This window comes from Podarcis filfolensis, assembly GCF_964270895.1.
Source record: "Podarcis filfolensis genome assembly, chromosome: 6".
NCBI classification, from domain to species: Eukaryota; Metazoa; Chordata; class Lepidosauria; order Squamata; family Lacertidae; genus Podarcis; species Podarcis filfolensis.
This window is the reverse complement of record NC_139609.1, coordinates 40,390,449-40,406,333: the sequence shown is the minus strand read 5'-3', so window position 1 is coordinate 40,406,333 and position 15,885 is coordinate 40,390,449. Positions and strand designations below refer to the sequence as shown.

The following is a 15,885-nucleotide window of genomic DNA, read 5'->3' as shown; positions in this document are numbered from 1 at the left end:
CGATGGGGGTGGAGATGCTCCTTCAGGTATACTGGACCGAGGCCGTTTAGGTCTTTAAATGTCAGCACCAACACTTTGAATTGTGCTCGGAAATGTACTGGGAGCCATTTAGACAAATACATGTCTGCTTTGATTTTAAAAAATAATAATACCTGGATCAAAGGTTTATGCCATAATATATCCATTAGGCTGTGTTCAGTTCTGTTCCCTGGAAAACAACCATTTAGAAAACATCTGAAAGCAGCCCTGTTCAGGGAAGTTTTTAATGTGTGACATTTTGAAGTATTTTTAATCTTTGTTGGAAGCCACCCAGAGTGGCTGGGGAAACCCATCCAGATGGGCGGGGTACAAAGAATAAATTATTGTTGTTGTTATTATTATTATTATTATTATTATTATTATTATTATTATTATTACCCTTAGGAAAGTGGGTAGGGAGGCCATTTTTAGCAATCCTCCCCACAGTCCTCTCACCACTAAAACTGATCGGGAAAGTTTTAGGTCCCTCTGGAATAAATTTGGGGTGTATAGACAACTGCAGAAAGGAGGATGAGTCACAATTTTTTCCAATCTCACTGCTGCATTGGCAGGTGCCTTCCATTGGCAGAGAGAACATGACTGGATGCTGCTACCTTAATCTTTAAGATGCTACTGGACTCTTCGCTGGTTTTGTTGCAACAGACTCACACTGCTATCACTCTCTTAAAATGATGTTAAATCATGTTAAAATGACGGCTCATTGGTATAGGACCCCAATGAAGTTGTCTATAATGAGCCAACCAGATTGATCCCAGATTTAGAAATGTTCTAAAGCAAGGGGGAGTCTTTTCCCTTTGTTGCTAGGATTGTGAAGAAGAAAAACAGGCTGGGAAATCTGTGGGCCTCCCGAGGGTATAGGGCTTCCATCACCCCTGACCATTGGCCAAGCTGGCTGAGGCTGATGGAAGTTGGAGCCCTTCAACATATAGATGGCTACAAATTCCCCTTTCTTGAAGTAAAGAAATGTCAAAAACAGATCCTGAAAGCAATAAATAAATATTCCAGGAAAGAAAATTGGTTTAGAACATGAAGAAGGCTAAAGAGTGTTACTTTTCCACTTGAAGATTGAACCTACAATTGTATACAATAAATACAGGAAGTTTAAACAAATCCAAAATATGAGGGATGATAAAACTCTGGGACACACTTGCTTTTCTGAAAAGAAAAAAAAAATGATGTGGGTTGTTTGAGCCAACCATGAATTACGAATGCAACTAAGGTTTGTGGAGTATAATGAAGAAAACCGCACCTAATTTGAGATTTCAGTAATGACTAGAACCTCCATATACTTTTTATATGATTTGGCATTCCATTATGACATATATAGTAGAACCATCCGTTCCAAGACAACCCTCATAAAAAGTCTGGAGAATCTGGAACTATCTTTATCAGACCCTCAAGCTGATAGTCTTTGCGTTTTATTTTAACTCATGAGCAACTACTCATTCTACATGCCTATTTCATAGTTTTGCTTTTCATCTTTTAATGTTTGTCCGTTGTCATAATTGTTCTCTCTGTTTTATATACATTATAAAATGAAATACTAATACTAAAATTAACCCCCCCAAAAAAAAAACCCAACAAAGGTTTGCGGATAAATGAGATGTTTCGAACAATTTTAGAATGATGCTCAGGGTCATTTTTCCCCATTATTACAATATGATATACTGTAATGTTTATGCTATACATAAATCAGTTTTCAATTACAATAAATTAACTGGTTTTTTAAAAAATAATTTTGTCCCCAATCATCCTTACAATAAACTGTGAGGTAGGTCTCTTTTGAGTTTTACAAAGGCTGCAAGGTAGCAGGTACTAAGCTCTTTTTGGATCCAGGTCAAAGCCAAACAACAGTCCAACCACTGAGACAGGAGGAGTTTGTCCAGATACATTCTCTTCAAATTCTTTTCATCTTCCTGTGAGTGGTTTTATTTAAGCCTGATGCAGTTTGCTGTTCACTTGAAGGAAGTGCTATCTCTCTCATGTGTCAAGCTCACACATTTATAATCCCTTGCCCCCCTGGAAACACCAATGATGCAATACATTAAGGAGGGTTCAAGCTCCCATTCATCTTCAAACGTTCCATAACCCAGTGTAAAATATTCTCAGGTGCAATTTCTATTGCTTTCAAGTTCAGCCACCATGTGTGCAGCATTAATTCCTCCCTTCACATGTTTCTCATTCAGGGACTTACACCAGCTGAGAACCACATATGGAGGCCCATATTTACTGAGCTTTTATTTTGTGCCATGGAAGTCGACAAGAAACACACACACTGCAAATATGGAGTGTTTATAGTGGTGTCCATGCTTACTGGAGACAGAGGATTAAGAAATCGCATCTGCAGCTGCACTATCAAAAATAAATCTGCTTCGTTTCAAGGATTTCATTATCCTAATTCTTCCCCTCACCCCGCATGTTTCCTGTCTAATTTGTCATTAATCATTTAATTATTCCTTTCCTTTCCGTTTCCTATTCAAGTCTGAGTTGCATGTACCCCTATTGGACACTGGTAGTTAAACAAGTTCCCAGTTCGAGTGCAATACTTCCCTCCCTCCCACCCCTCCCATGGCCGCCTCCTCATTTAAAAAACCATGATGACCAGGTGAGAAACAGCATGCCCCAGGGGCAAGAGCAGTGGGGTCACTCTGTCTGGCAAGCTGATGAGACCGGACTCAGCTACATTAGTCAAAAAACATGTTTGAATGCATTGTAAATATGCAACACCAGATGGGGCCAGAGAGCAAAAGAAATTTCTTTGCAATTTTTACATAGCGTGTTTTTCATTCTTTTGTTGTAACAATGTAATTTCTGATTTATAGCATCCCCCCCCCCCCCCGCGTGTAGATTCACCCACCTTCAGCAGAGCATGGTGCAGAATTCTTCCCAATGTAGTAATTTCAAGAAGTTATTTTATTAACAAGCAAACACCAATATATGTACAGGATTACTCTTAAGATCCTATTTTTCTTAAAGATGAGTAACATATATCTGCAGAAGGAAGACACAGAGGAGGGGGGGGAGGCCAGGAGGTTGAGGCAGTCTCTGTGCAAAGGGGATCTGAAAAAAGGAGGATAGATGGATGGAAGAAAGGAAAAGGGAGGGAGTGTGCAAAGCGGGCTGAGAATAGGAGAGTGAAAGACCACAGGTATGACGTTTACGGCATGTAATGCCTTAAGAGAGAATTTAATGAAAATGATTTACAGGTGGTACGTGACACCAGTCAAGCTTGCAAAAATTTACCATCTGCCCAATAATAAATGTTGGAAATGTAATGAGACTGAATGTACATTCTTTCACCTTTGGTGGACGTGCCCAAGGATTAAGACATTCTGGGAGATGATCTATAATGAAATGAAAAAGGTATTTAAATATACCTTCCTGAAGAAACCAGAGGCCTTTCTCCTGGGCATGGTCAGCCAATTGGTGACAAAGAAGGATAGAACTTTCATTATGTATGCTACAACAGCAGCAAGAATACTTATCGCAAAGTATTGGAAGACACAAGATTTACCCACCCGGGAAGAATGGCAGATGAAGTTGATGGACTATATGGAACTGGCGGAAATGACTGGCAGAATCCGAGACCAGGGAGAAGAGTCGGTGGAAGAAGATTGGAAAAAATTTAAAGATTATTTACAGAAACACTGTAAAATTAATGAATGTTAGAAGGGTGTTGGAATGAAGTTATATGGCTTTAGCAGAAATGTTATAAAGAATTAAGTAAAAATATACTGTAAATGGGCCAAAGGGGAAAAAATAAGGTTAGATTGTGTTAAGATAAATTATAGGACAAAAACTGAGAAAGATGGAAAGGATTTGCTGAAATAGCTAACTGAACTAGAATACAAAAAAGGGAGGTGTGAGGAGGCCGTCGAAACAAGTAAATGAAAGATAAGATATGGAAATACTGGATGTGTTTTTAATTGTTTCTGTTTTTGTTTTTGTTTTGTTAAGATAAGTAGTGTTTTTTTGTTTTTTATGTATTGTATTGTATTGTTTTGCTTTGTTTAACTCTTTTTCTTTTTTTGTAATCTTTAAACTCTTAATAAATATTACTTTAAAAAAAAGAGAGAGAATAGGAGAGTGAAAGAAACGGAGTGGAGGGTGTAGCCTGCATGCAAGGAGTAGTTGGGGAAAGGAAGAAGGGAAAAGGGAATGAAGGTGAAAATGGGGGAGTGCAAAGGGGGGTTGTAAACCAGGAAGGAGTGGGGTGAAGATGAAAGCAAGGGTATGGAAGGGGTTGCAGAATAGGAGGGGATGGAGGTTTCATAATCTGGGAATGTTCAGGGTGGCAGGAGAGGATATATTGTTTATTAATATCCTTCCTAACTTGCACTAGCAAGTTCCTTTACTTAGCAGAGTTTACATTCCCCTTTACACAGCAGAAAACTAGTTGCAAAGTCGTGTGAGTTTCTTAAGACAATACGCAATTTAATCTGGCTTGTCCAGCTTGAAATGTGTTCTAATATTTTCCTGGTAAGACCCCTTGAATCCCTCCTAAAAGAATAAAGACACCACAGTCTTATTCATAAGCAATAAAAAGAAAGTTTACTCATGTTCAGGCAGAGCACAGTGTGATCCCTGAAGGCAGGCTTTAGGCTTAAAGTTACAAACTTATACTAACAGGTTTGTCCCATAAGGAAGATGACCTGGGGGACTGATTGGCTGGCAGCCAGCAGTTCATTCCAGGAAGTTTGCAGGACGAAAAGAAGGTGGAAAAGGAGAGAGTAGCAACATGCCTTGTCCTTTTACCAGGTCTGGAAAGGTCACGCCCACCCACTAGTCAGAAGGAAGAATGCTCCAGGCCAGGAGGAACAGGAAGTTTCGACTGGTGGACCAAACATTCCCTTGCATGTCCACTCTAGGAAAACAAGGAATGTTGTACTTAACTGCTCTCAGTGGATTACATTCCACACATAATTGGGTGGAAGGTAAAAAGAGTGCTTAGCAGTTACAATGTATCAGAAGAGGAGGATACAAGAGATGGTCTGTGCAAAAGGAGGGTTGCAGAAAAGGAGGGAGGAAGAAGGCACAGACATGGGAGTGAATGTGAAACCAGGTGCAAAATGAGGCTACAAAATAAATGGGAGAAACTGGGAGTTTTTTTGACTGGACAGACAATTCCCCAAGTAAAGTGTATTGTGGAGGGGTTGGAGAGCAGAGCCCCTTCCCCAGTAATGACAAATACATTGGAAGCCTTTTGGCATATTCTATGGTATTTTCTACATTGCTTCCTATAGCTTTCATGAAACATACATTTAAGACAGATGGCAGAATACATCTGCACAGAGGTGATATACCTGGCATATCCAATGAATTGCTGTCTACCATGGTCCGCCTATTATAACATTGTCCAATATCTCTCGTGTTTTTATACCTGGCTTTCATTTTGTGCAAATAGATTACAGAAAGCAAAGAACTGCCGTGGAAGAAGTTCTCAGACTTACTGTTAAGTTCCTAAGTTGCAGGCTTGGGATTTCATCATTTACCGGATCAATGATGATGTAGAAAGGCATTGCCAAAGATTTATGAAAGCCATCACTAACAGACACCATGAAGTGATCAGAGGAGGGTTCTAAATGCTCGTGCTTTGACTGAACGTAATTGATATAACCAGCCTGGAGACTCTGAAAAGTGAACACACCTTTTGGAGAGAGTCAAAGTGTTAAAAGCAGAGAATTAAATCCATTCTATTGTTTTTAACATTTACTGCTGAGAGTGTATGCAATAGAAGTGAAGGCCAGTCTTGACTCCTTGTCAAACTCGTATTTCATATTTTAAGTATACACGTAAATCATCTTGCATATACAGCGAAGAACTCTACTGCATATAGCCAGTGTCCATAAGAAAACAGCTATTGCCATATCTAATCTTTCTGTCCATTAAGACTGGGAGGAAGGGAGGGCTCCGTTGGACAACCTGTTTATTCAGTCCAGTTTTGTTTTTGTTTTCTAAGTGGATTTGTTGGGTAAAAGAGCACTTCAATCTACTTCAAACGCACACAAACCTAACATTTTGGTATGCGACTGAATTGCTCCCACAAAATATTAACAACCCAGAAGCATCTGAAGAGACATGTGCAGATGGAGTGGATTTTGAAAGGGGCTTCTCAAGTTTCTTCTGCAGTGTGGTGGTTAGGGTGTCAGACCAGGACCTGGGAGACCAGTGTTCAAATACCCACTAGCTCATGAAGCCTGGGCCTTGGGCCACTCACTTCCCTCTTAGCCTAACCTACCTCACAGGGTTGTTATGAGGAAAATATGGAGAGGAGGCAGAGAACTATGCACATCAACTTCAGGTCCTTGGAGGCAAGCTGGGTATAAATGTAACAAACAAATAATACAATATGCCAAATTTGATTTGGATACAAATCTCCTTCAGGCAAAGCCCAACTCAAATTGGGGTTCACACAGCAGCTGTTCTTGCCAGTTCCTTGCCTTTCCCAGCAGGCTCCTTCCATTCCCGTTTTTAAAAGCCTGCTGAAAGGTTTTTTTATTCTGCCAGGCCTATGCAGGTAATTAAGAGTCCACCCTCCACAATAGAATATTGATGCTTATTTTTAAAATTAGTTTTTTAAATTGTTTCTAACTTCTTATGCTTTTATTATATGATTTTTATCTTCTTAATGTTGCAAACTGCTTTAAAATGTGTTGTGATTTAACAGTATATAAATGCATTTATAAATAAGCAAATAAATAAAATGCCTTACTTTGCAGAAATGAGAAACAGGCAGCAAAGGGTTTTGTGAAAACTGAAAACGGTGCACAGAGCATGATTTCCTTCTGCTAATCAAAACCCAAACTCGTGGGCAGGAAATGTCCCTGCAGAAAGGTTCCGCTGTGCTGATTGCAGTGAGGGGCAGATTTAGGGCTGTGCATTGGGCACTGAGCTGAGGGGATGTTTTCTCAAAGCATAAGTTAGCCTAGTTGGAGCTTTACCAGCTTTGGGAAGGAGGTGAGTGGGGCTCTAGGACCCTACCAGAGCCCTCACTCCCCCTTCCCAAAGCAGGCTCCCTCCTTACCCATACTTTGGGAAGGCACCACATTTTGGCTTCACACAGGGCACCATAGCACCCAAGTCTGCCACTGTAGCAGTCTTCTGCCACCTACTGCCCTCTCCATCTTCCCTAAAGTATAGAGAGAGGAGAGGGGAAGGTGGAACCAAACACACAGTCTTGCTCTGCTTACACTTGGAACGTATACATGGAAGCGGGAGACTCCAGGGGAAATCCGTTGTCCAACTTTCTGTGGAAACGTAGGAGATTCTAGGGAAGTGGCAAGTTCTCTGATACATTACCTAACCCTGTATATGAGCATTTTGTGCTCATAAGTTAAGTATGGGTCTACTTTCTGAATCAGTGTAGCACAGATGGGGGTGGGAAGCATTTGAATATAAATCTATTGTGGCAGGGAGTGGGGTGTGTTTCTTGAAAGGCTCCTTCAGATCCAGAGTCACGTAAGCTTTTTCCTTCCTTAGATCCAGAGTCACTTAAAATATATACTCCCCCCCACCCCCTAAAAAAGCTTAAGAAAATGTAGAGAAAGGCAATGACAGCCTAGAAATCATTTCAAAGCAACCTTAGTTCTTTGGAATGTATCTACAGGGATGATGAAAAATACCAAAACAATATTTTGGCCCAATATTAGTGTTTGGGCCTGGGGGAGAGTCTAACCTTGTACTTATCAGTTTCTCCTTCATAATTGTTGCCCGTGAGTGGGGGGGGGGCAGAAGTAGAGCAACAAGTCTGTAACTCACTTATATTAACTCCAGCATTGCTTTTCTCATGTCCAGGTGTAGGAAGAATGTTCTCCAAGTATCCATACTGAGGACTGGTTTCCAAGAAGAAAGTTAGCTCCTCTGGAGTTGTGTCTTCATCTGAGGCATCCAGATATTTTAAACTGATGCATGCTGACGACCCCTCTTCCACCACAAACATCTCCCCTTGAGAAAAGGGCAGAAGAAGAATGTTATTCACAATAATCCCAACTCTACTTTGTTCATAACTAAGAGGCTGCTAAGTCATCACAGCCTGCCTGTCTAGCACCTCAACATAATCGGCTATTGATCCGGTCAGTAGCTGCTGAGAAAAGCACTAGTTTCAGCTCAAGATAACTTACTCAGCAGTATTGGGCTGCTGTGTATCTCTAGATGGTAGCAAACATTAAGCAGTCATTCTTCTCACAGTGCCTGACAGGTGTGGAAAGCTATAAAGCATGGGTTCAATTGATATTTGCATAATCCAAACTATTCTCCTCTAATTAATTTCTATGATGTTTATATAGCTTGGTGTTCAAAATAGATGCAATCAATGATGTAGCTAAATTGCTTTAAACTCCCCTTTGTAAAATTTGACTATCCCACAGGGTTGGAGGTATGGGGCAATGTTATAATTTCCATGACCTCACCCCACACACAGCTCCACAGGCAGAACAGAATCTGACAAGTCATCTGTCCAGGCTTTCTGCACAAGGAAGATACAATGCTTCTCATAAGGAATGCACCGGAGTGCAGAAAAGACAGTGGTAAAAGTCTTGGACAAGTCACAGAAACAATTTGCACAAAATGAACAACAGCAAATAGAATATTGGAATGCAGTGAGGGGTCAAGATGTTGTGAAGAGCCATGAGTAGGGAATGTCAAGTTGGAGGTTAGCAACATTTTGTAATTTAAGAATTAATGATACGCAAAATAAATCCTTTTGAAGCATAATATTTCTTACAAATTCATATTGGTTTCATAATGTGCAAAGTAATGCACATTATAAAGTAATGTGCAAAGTATTTGTAAGACTCTGTAAGGCTTCAAAGAATCCACCCCACCCACCCACAGCAGGTTGCCAGGAATGGATAAGACAAGGAAGTTCTTACCAATGTTGTTTATTCAATATTCACAGAGAGATGCTTGGAAATTCAGCCTCCTAGAGTAATGGTGTTGCTCCAAGTGACACCCCACCTCCTCCGTCTCTCCCATTATACGTCATCCCTACAGTGGTTGATCTGTGCCTTCTGCCTCTGAGCTCTCTGCTCTCCTACTTTCAATGCCCAGCAGGTTCTGGGAGAAGGCTTTATAAAGACACTGAGTCTGTCAGCTGTCTCTCCCCTGGTGCTTCTTCTTCTTCTTGCTCCTCTCCCATAATTTCCCAGCTTTCCCCCTCTTTTGCCTCTGAACTGTGACCTCCCACAAAGCACTGTTGTAAATCTATACTGTCTTCCTCTTCTCTGGAATGGTCAGGCTGGGGAGGCGGCCTCCACCATTCCTCCTCTGTCCAGTCCCTGATAGTCTTGGGATGAATAACACTTTCTTAGATCATTCACCCTCTCAACCACCCTGTCAGAAAGGGAAGCATCAAACCTATTTAACAGAGATTGAATTGACATTTAAAGACGGCAGCTTGTATGTACATTCTAGGGCTAGCAACTGAACCAAATTCTCCAACACTGTCCATAGGCAAGTTAGTTGCTTGTGGAAAACATGGGAACCCCCAGGGGAAGAAGGCTCAAATCCAGGGGATTGGTGGTGGGATGATGATGCATGGTCAGAGAGAAGAGGGAGCAGACTGGGAGAAAGAGGTGCGGGAAGCTGAAGAGATAACATGGTTTAGTGAGCAGGAAGAGGCTGTGGCAGAGGCGGAAGCAGAGGCTGGAGAGGAGTGGGGCCAAGAGGCAGAGATGAGGCACACTGCTGAAGAAGCCAGGGAGTCTCCCCCTCCTGCTTTGACCAGCTCCCCTCCGCCCTGGTCTCCCAGAACTTGCAGAGGTATGAAGAGGATAGAGCAAAGACAGACCATGCAAAGAAGCCTCAGGTTGCTTGGGAAGGACCCAGGAGAGGAGGAGACTTTGGGAACTGTGGGAAGGCAAGAACCTTCAGTTCTTGCAACTTCCTCATTGGGGCAAGACCTCCTGGGAACAGAGTTGCTGTGCTTATTGCGCATGATCTGCTTTTATTCCTTTGAATAAGGAGTTAAGTTCATTGATGCCTTTTGAGTTATTGATGATCTGCACCAGACTCCTGCCCTGGCACCAACATACACACAGTGAACCATATACACCATAACTCTGGATTTGCCTATATATATTGTAGCAAGGTTTCATTTCAAGATTTCATTCAACGAACCAATGTGACCTCAGTGCTGTCAACTAACACCAACCTCACCTCAGTTTGCTCATTTACCAATAAATAAATAAATAGTTATAGTTGCATGCCCACTTTTGGGATACCTATTTTTTTGACACATGCCAAGCACTAGTAGCTTCTGCTATAAGCAATAAACAATACCTTGCCCTGGAGACAGGCATGATAGCTACGTGCCTTGCTGTCATAGAGGCAGGATCGCATTTAATTTCTCTGTTAAATGACTGTTGCGCTTAATTAGTTAAGAAAGAACAGCTTTATTTCATTGCTAAGCATGTGTAAATAACCTGCTTTTTAAAATAATGCTAGTAACAACCCAGAACTACAAAACGGGGAAGCAATGAGCCAATGAATAAAGCTACAAATATCATGTTTCTGAATTCCTTCTGCTAAGAGGGAGCCTGCACAGATGGAATGGAGCTGTGTCACCAGTGACCTTGCTCACTCTTCCGCACCAGTTGAATTTTTCCAAGTTCTAGCCTTCTATTGGGACTATGGAATTTCCAATCTCAGTTGTATTGTGCCTTACCAGTGTGAAGCTCAGGAAAAAACAACATTACTATATCGTAACCTAGAAATGCCTTTTCTTCTTTCTTTTTTTAACTCCTAGATATCATACTGTGTAGGTACGAATGTACAAACATGCAAGACCCTAGCTTGATCTAGTTAGAGATCTCAGGTGGGAAAGCTTCTGATCAAGATTCTTGTGAGCTGAGTTTGAGACCCGTTTTCCAGGATACTGTGCTAACGATCATTGTCCATTTGACATAGGTGGCCAAAGCAACATAAAATCATGAGTTAGTTCAGAGCTGAAGTCACTGACTTTTCTCAGAAACACCATCACCGGAGACCTGCCACAATCATAGCGCAGCTAAATGCATTTAACTGCATTTTTCCAGATTTCTAAAAATTCACAGAATAATGCAAAAATGTAATGGGAGAATGTAGAAGAGAAATGGAGCAGAAACAGACTGCGCCTTCCTTCCCTCCCCAACCCCAAAGAACTTAAATATTATAGACATCAAGCTAAATTTAATGCAAGTCAAAATACTTAGTTGAATGAAATATTGTTTTTTATCTGTGAATAATACATCCACTACTAACTGGAAAAACTTGGTTTAGATGCTGTCTGTTTTCAAATACTAGGAACTAAACCACCCAAGATGTTGAGCAACAAATGAAGTCACAGCAAAACAGTACTGTCTGCAAACAAGAATCTTTTTCTGCTAATTTATTAGCCAGCTTTATTTTTCGATTTCTGAAGCTTCAAACGGATGGTTAAAATACTGACATTTCAGTGACACTTCATTTTGGTAGTCCAAAAGAGACTTGGGTGCTCCAAATCCATCTTTGGCAGTAAAATGCTGACCCTAATATTTTGTACTTGGATTTTCAGAGGCAAACCCAATGCCAAACATTTGTTTTTGTACATCTGTGTTTAGCAATGGATCCAGATGGAGATCTAGTTATGGATTAGGATTCAAAGTACAAAAATCCCACAGCAGCCTGCACTGGAAAAAATGTGCATTCATATTACATGGGGCATAAATTAATTGTGAAAATTAATTTCGCTTAGTATTATATTCAGACTGCATTAAGACCATCCCAGAGTCATTCTCACTATGATGATCTTGGGCTGCATTTACCCTGATTTTCTAAGGTTTAGCCAACGTGGCAAAACCCCACTTTGGCAGGCAACATTGCATCCAGTCCCAAGCGTTTTGTGGATTCCATTGCCACCGAGACAGAAAGCAGAAAAACTAGTCAGCCCCCAAGGATGTGTTCTACACACCAGGGAACAGAGATAGGTAAATCTGTCACTTTCAGTTACCGTATTTTTCGCCCTATAGGACGCACTTTTCCCCCTCCAAAAATGAAGGGGAAATGTGTGTGCGTCCTATGGGGCGAATGCAGGCTTCAGGAGAGCCCCAGGGCCAGCCCCACAAGGTCGGGGGACAGAGGGAGGCGGAACGCCACCATCCCGCTGTCTCCCGAAATGGTTTGGAGGCTGGCGGTGGGGAAACCCCGCCGCCAGCCCCACAAGCTCCGGGGACAGCTGGGAGGCGCAGCGCGTCTTCCCGCTGTCTCTGGACCTGATCTGAAGGCGGGCGGCGGGGAGAAGAGCGCTTCTCCCCGCTGCCGGCCTCACAAGCGCCTGGGGGGGTAAATAAATTGTTTTTTCTTTATTTCCCCCCAAAAAAACTTGGTGCGTCCTATGGGCCGGTGCGTCCTATGGGGCGAAAAATACGGTACTCTTAATGTCCCTTTTTCCTAATCTTCCGTTATCCACAATTCCATATCCATTTGCATTGGGGGAAAAGATGTCATCCAGGAAATTCACCAGCATTGTATAGTGAATTTCTCCCAATATGCAATTTTGTATGCAGGTTTTGCTCAATATACAATTTTTGCAAAGTATATATATATATATGTTGCTTTCACTAATATATGCATTTTGTCTAATAAATGTATATTTATACACATTACTTGACTGCAGAACTGCATTGCAAAATTTGGAGAAGCCTGAATTTTGAAATTTGTGTGTGTTTCAGTTTGCGTATTGTTTTGGAAAGTGCTCAATAGGCCCGTCAGCTTGGTCCTGGGACTGTGGGTGCCCAGGGCCATGCATGCTGGCGGGTGTGCTGACATGCCCCTGCGGGGTATGCACGGCCCCGGCGCAAAAAATTGTGGGTGCCCAGTCCCTTCATGGGGAATGTTGTGGGGGCTGCTTAAAAGTTTGTTACTGTGTAGAAACCAATAACCCTTCATTAGCATAGCATGAGAAATGGAACCTCTTATACTTCCTGACTGGCTTTTACACAAAGCCTGCCTCTTGCTCTTGTACATTATTGATTGGTCCACATCACCAGGAGTAGGTGGGAAATCCTGAGGGGTTTCCATTTTTATTTTACTTTTAGATAGGTGTGCCCAAGACCTCTTTTGTGTTCTTTCTTTTGGCTGGTTAAACTCCAAACAGCGTCCTCAGTGGCTTCTTCCCTATACATTTACCTTTAAGAAAGGTACAGCTGATTTCTTCAGTTTAGGTTTTGAGAGTGAGTTACACACACACCTCAAACTGTTTTCCTTGGCTTTTAATTGAAAGGTTTGATTGTGTAAACTGCTGTGAGGTTTCTGTGGGCCTTTAATTTTATTAACTGACTGTTTTATTGCAAATTAAATTGCATGTTTTACTGTCTGTTTTTATTGGAACTGTGTATTTGTTATTAATGTAAGCCGCATTGGGAAGGCCATCGACTTGAAAGGCAGCCTAGAAATATCTAAAACAAATAAACAAACTGCAAATTGGGTGAATGAGCAAAGAGAGAATAAAAAGAAGCAAATCAGATCAAGTGTTAAATGCAAAGTAAGGCAAAAATTCTAACTTTGTAAATACTTAAAATGACTCAGAATTTATTGAAACTACTCGGGAAAGAAATCTAGGGTCATAATAGACCAGCAAGCTGAAATCACTGGCTTAGTGTGTAGCAGGAATGACATTCATCTGTGATGAAGATGAAGTTGGAATATTGTGTGTGGGGTATTTGGGGAGGCCCTCCAAAAATTTATACCAACATGGTCACATGCCCTTAGCCCCATCCTCAATGCCACATCTACTTCCTCAAAGAACCATGCATCTCCCACATTTGTCTGAAGTAGAAGTCCAACACACGAGCTCCTGCTCACACATAGGGGCTATACCCACACCACCAGATTATCGCCTTGCATGAGTAAAACCCTACAAGTGAACAACCCATGGGCATTAAAATTAGTTTATTCAATTTAATGCCATAAGGTGCCCCTTCAAAAGTCAAATCCAAAGATTAATCTGTCAATAGCTGTAATGATGATAGAATAAGGAACCACTGCTTGGAGCCAGTGTCTCCCCAAATACCACATTTTAGGGGCATGGAATGAAGGAATGCTGTTACCTTCAGGCTCTGTTTGAGGTGATGGCAAGCAATACCTAACATTTCTGTCTGTCTCTGTGTGTGCTTTTCTATTAAAAAATAAACCAATTGGAAACTGATTCTACAAGCTGAGGAGGCTTGTAAAATCTCATGCTTGAACCTAGGTTCAGGTCACACATAGCAGATAGCTACTAGTTCTGTTTAACTTATGCAGCTGTGCGCAGGAAGGGCTCGGCTTGCAATCCACATTCCACAGAACTCATAAAGCAACCTTCCCGCTGATTTCAACAGTTCTAGATTACTCAGTGAAGAGCAAACTGTGCAATCTGAACCCCAAAAGGATAAAGTCAAGATTTGAACCTCAGTGCTTTGAAGAGAAGAAGCAGTTTAGTAAATACATACCAGTTTGAATGGTTGGCTTCTGGTTGTTAATGGGCACCACAGAGATGTTTAGATCATACACTGGTAAACTGGGATGAAGGGGTACAGGTGGCGGGAAATTTGTGTCACCACAACAACCATTCACTGTTCCAGCTTCTCCATCTGAGATTATCAAAGTTACGCTGTCCGTCAGATAACTATGACCTATTTCTCCTCCTGGAAAACACATACACACAAATTAAGGTGCTTTAAATAAGCTACCAGGCTTTAAAATAAGCATGAGGTAGTAACTTTCCCCCACCCCACCCCATGGCGGACAGTAAGAGAGCAGTAAGGGGATGGGTTTGGGTTTAAGACATTTGCACACAGGAAATGGAGTCATTGCCTTAAGCAGCCTCAACTAGTGGTTCACATATGTAATAAAATGTGTTGCCACCATTTATGTTAAAACAACCACTGGTTAACATCACACAGATGCCCATCTTGTCAGAAGGTTACCCTATAATAATAGGTGGAGAGTCTGCACAGCACACAGCACAAAGTAAATAAAGCCTAGTTGAATTTAGCAAGCTCTCTCTTGTAATGCACAATTTTAAATAAATCATATTTATGGCAGACAGCGCATCAGGAGATGAACAATGAGACTTATCACTTTGTTTAACATGCATAGCGCATACATTACAATACAAGCAGAAAACCAAAATCTAATTCACTATAAATTATGTTCCACAGAGTGCTAGATTTTATAATTTAAGGAGTTTTCTTTTTTCTCTCATTTCTTTAAAACACACACACACAAAAAAACCAGTGGTCAGACATGCCCCACCTTCTCACACAGGTTTCTGCTTAAGAAAAACAAAACAAGTCTAGAAAATGACACCACCACTAGGCATCTTGTACAGTACAGTTTCAGAACGCACAAGAGCAACCTAAGGACCTTGTAGTCATCTGTAGCAGTAGGCTGTGGCTTTCAGGATAGACATACATTATTTTACAACAGCTTGAAAAGAAAAGAAAGAAATCACCAGGCTGAATATTTATGTAAAAATCAAAAGTTATTTATGTAAAAATCAAAAGTATAGATGAGTAAACAAGGGGGCAGAGAAATCCCAGTCCTGCTGGCTATCCCTCCCCCTGCTGGCTTGAGGGGAGAGGGACAAATCCATGTACGTATTTTCAGCACAACTATTCTCTGACCTGCTTTGCACATCACATTAAGCCAAACTATGGTTTACCATGACTGCACAAACATACTGGATTCTAGCACTCACATTCCTCTTCCCTGGCCCTTTTAGCTCAGCACAGCGTGGCAGCTAAGCCATAGCTAGAGTTAAGCAGTCTCCTCCTTAAGCGCATTCTGTATCCAAGAGCAAACCTTGGCTACAGGTCATGGTTGACGAGGGCAGAAATCAGCATATCAGCC

At 41.4% G+C, this 15,885-nt stretch overlaps 1 protein-coding gene across 5 annotated transcripts in view; it reads right to left on the bottom strand.

Moving 5' to 3' along the window:
* LOC310765776 (FRAS1-related extracellular matrix protein 1-like) overlaps positions 1 to 15,885 on the bottom strand; it is a gene marked incomplete at its 3' end in the record, with an annotated part of 128,109 nt that overhangs the window by 79,591 nt on the left and 32,633 nt on the right. For all 5 annotated transcript variants that reach the window (XM_083621208.1, XM_083621209.1, XM_083621211.1 and 2 more), the window contains 3 exons: positions 14,484 to 14,678; positions 7,798 to 7,983; positions 5,490 to 5,686 (listed from right to left, as the gene is read on the bottom strand). In XM_083621208.1, coding sequence (XP_083477334.1) covers positions 5,490 to 5,686; positions 7,798 to 7,983; positions 14,484 to 14,678 — 578 coding nt within the window. The remainder of the gene's footprint in view (positions 1 to 5,489; positions 5,687 to 7,797; positions 7,984 to 14,483; positions 14,679 to 15,885) is intronic.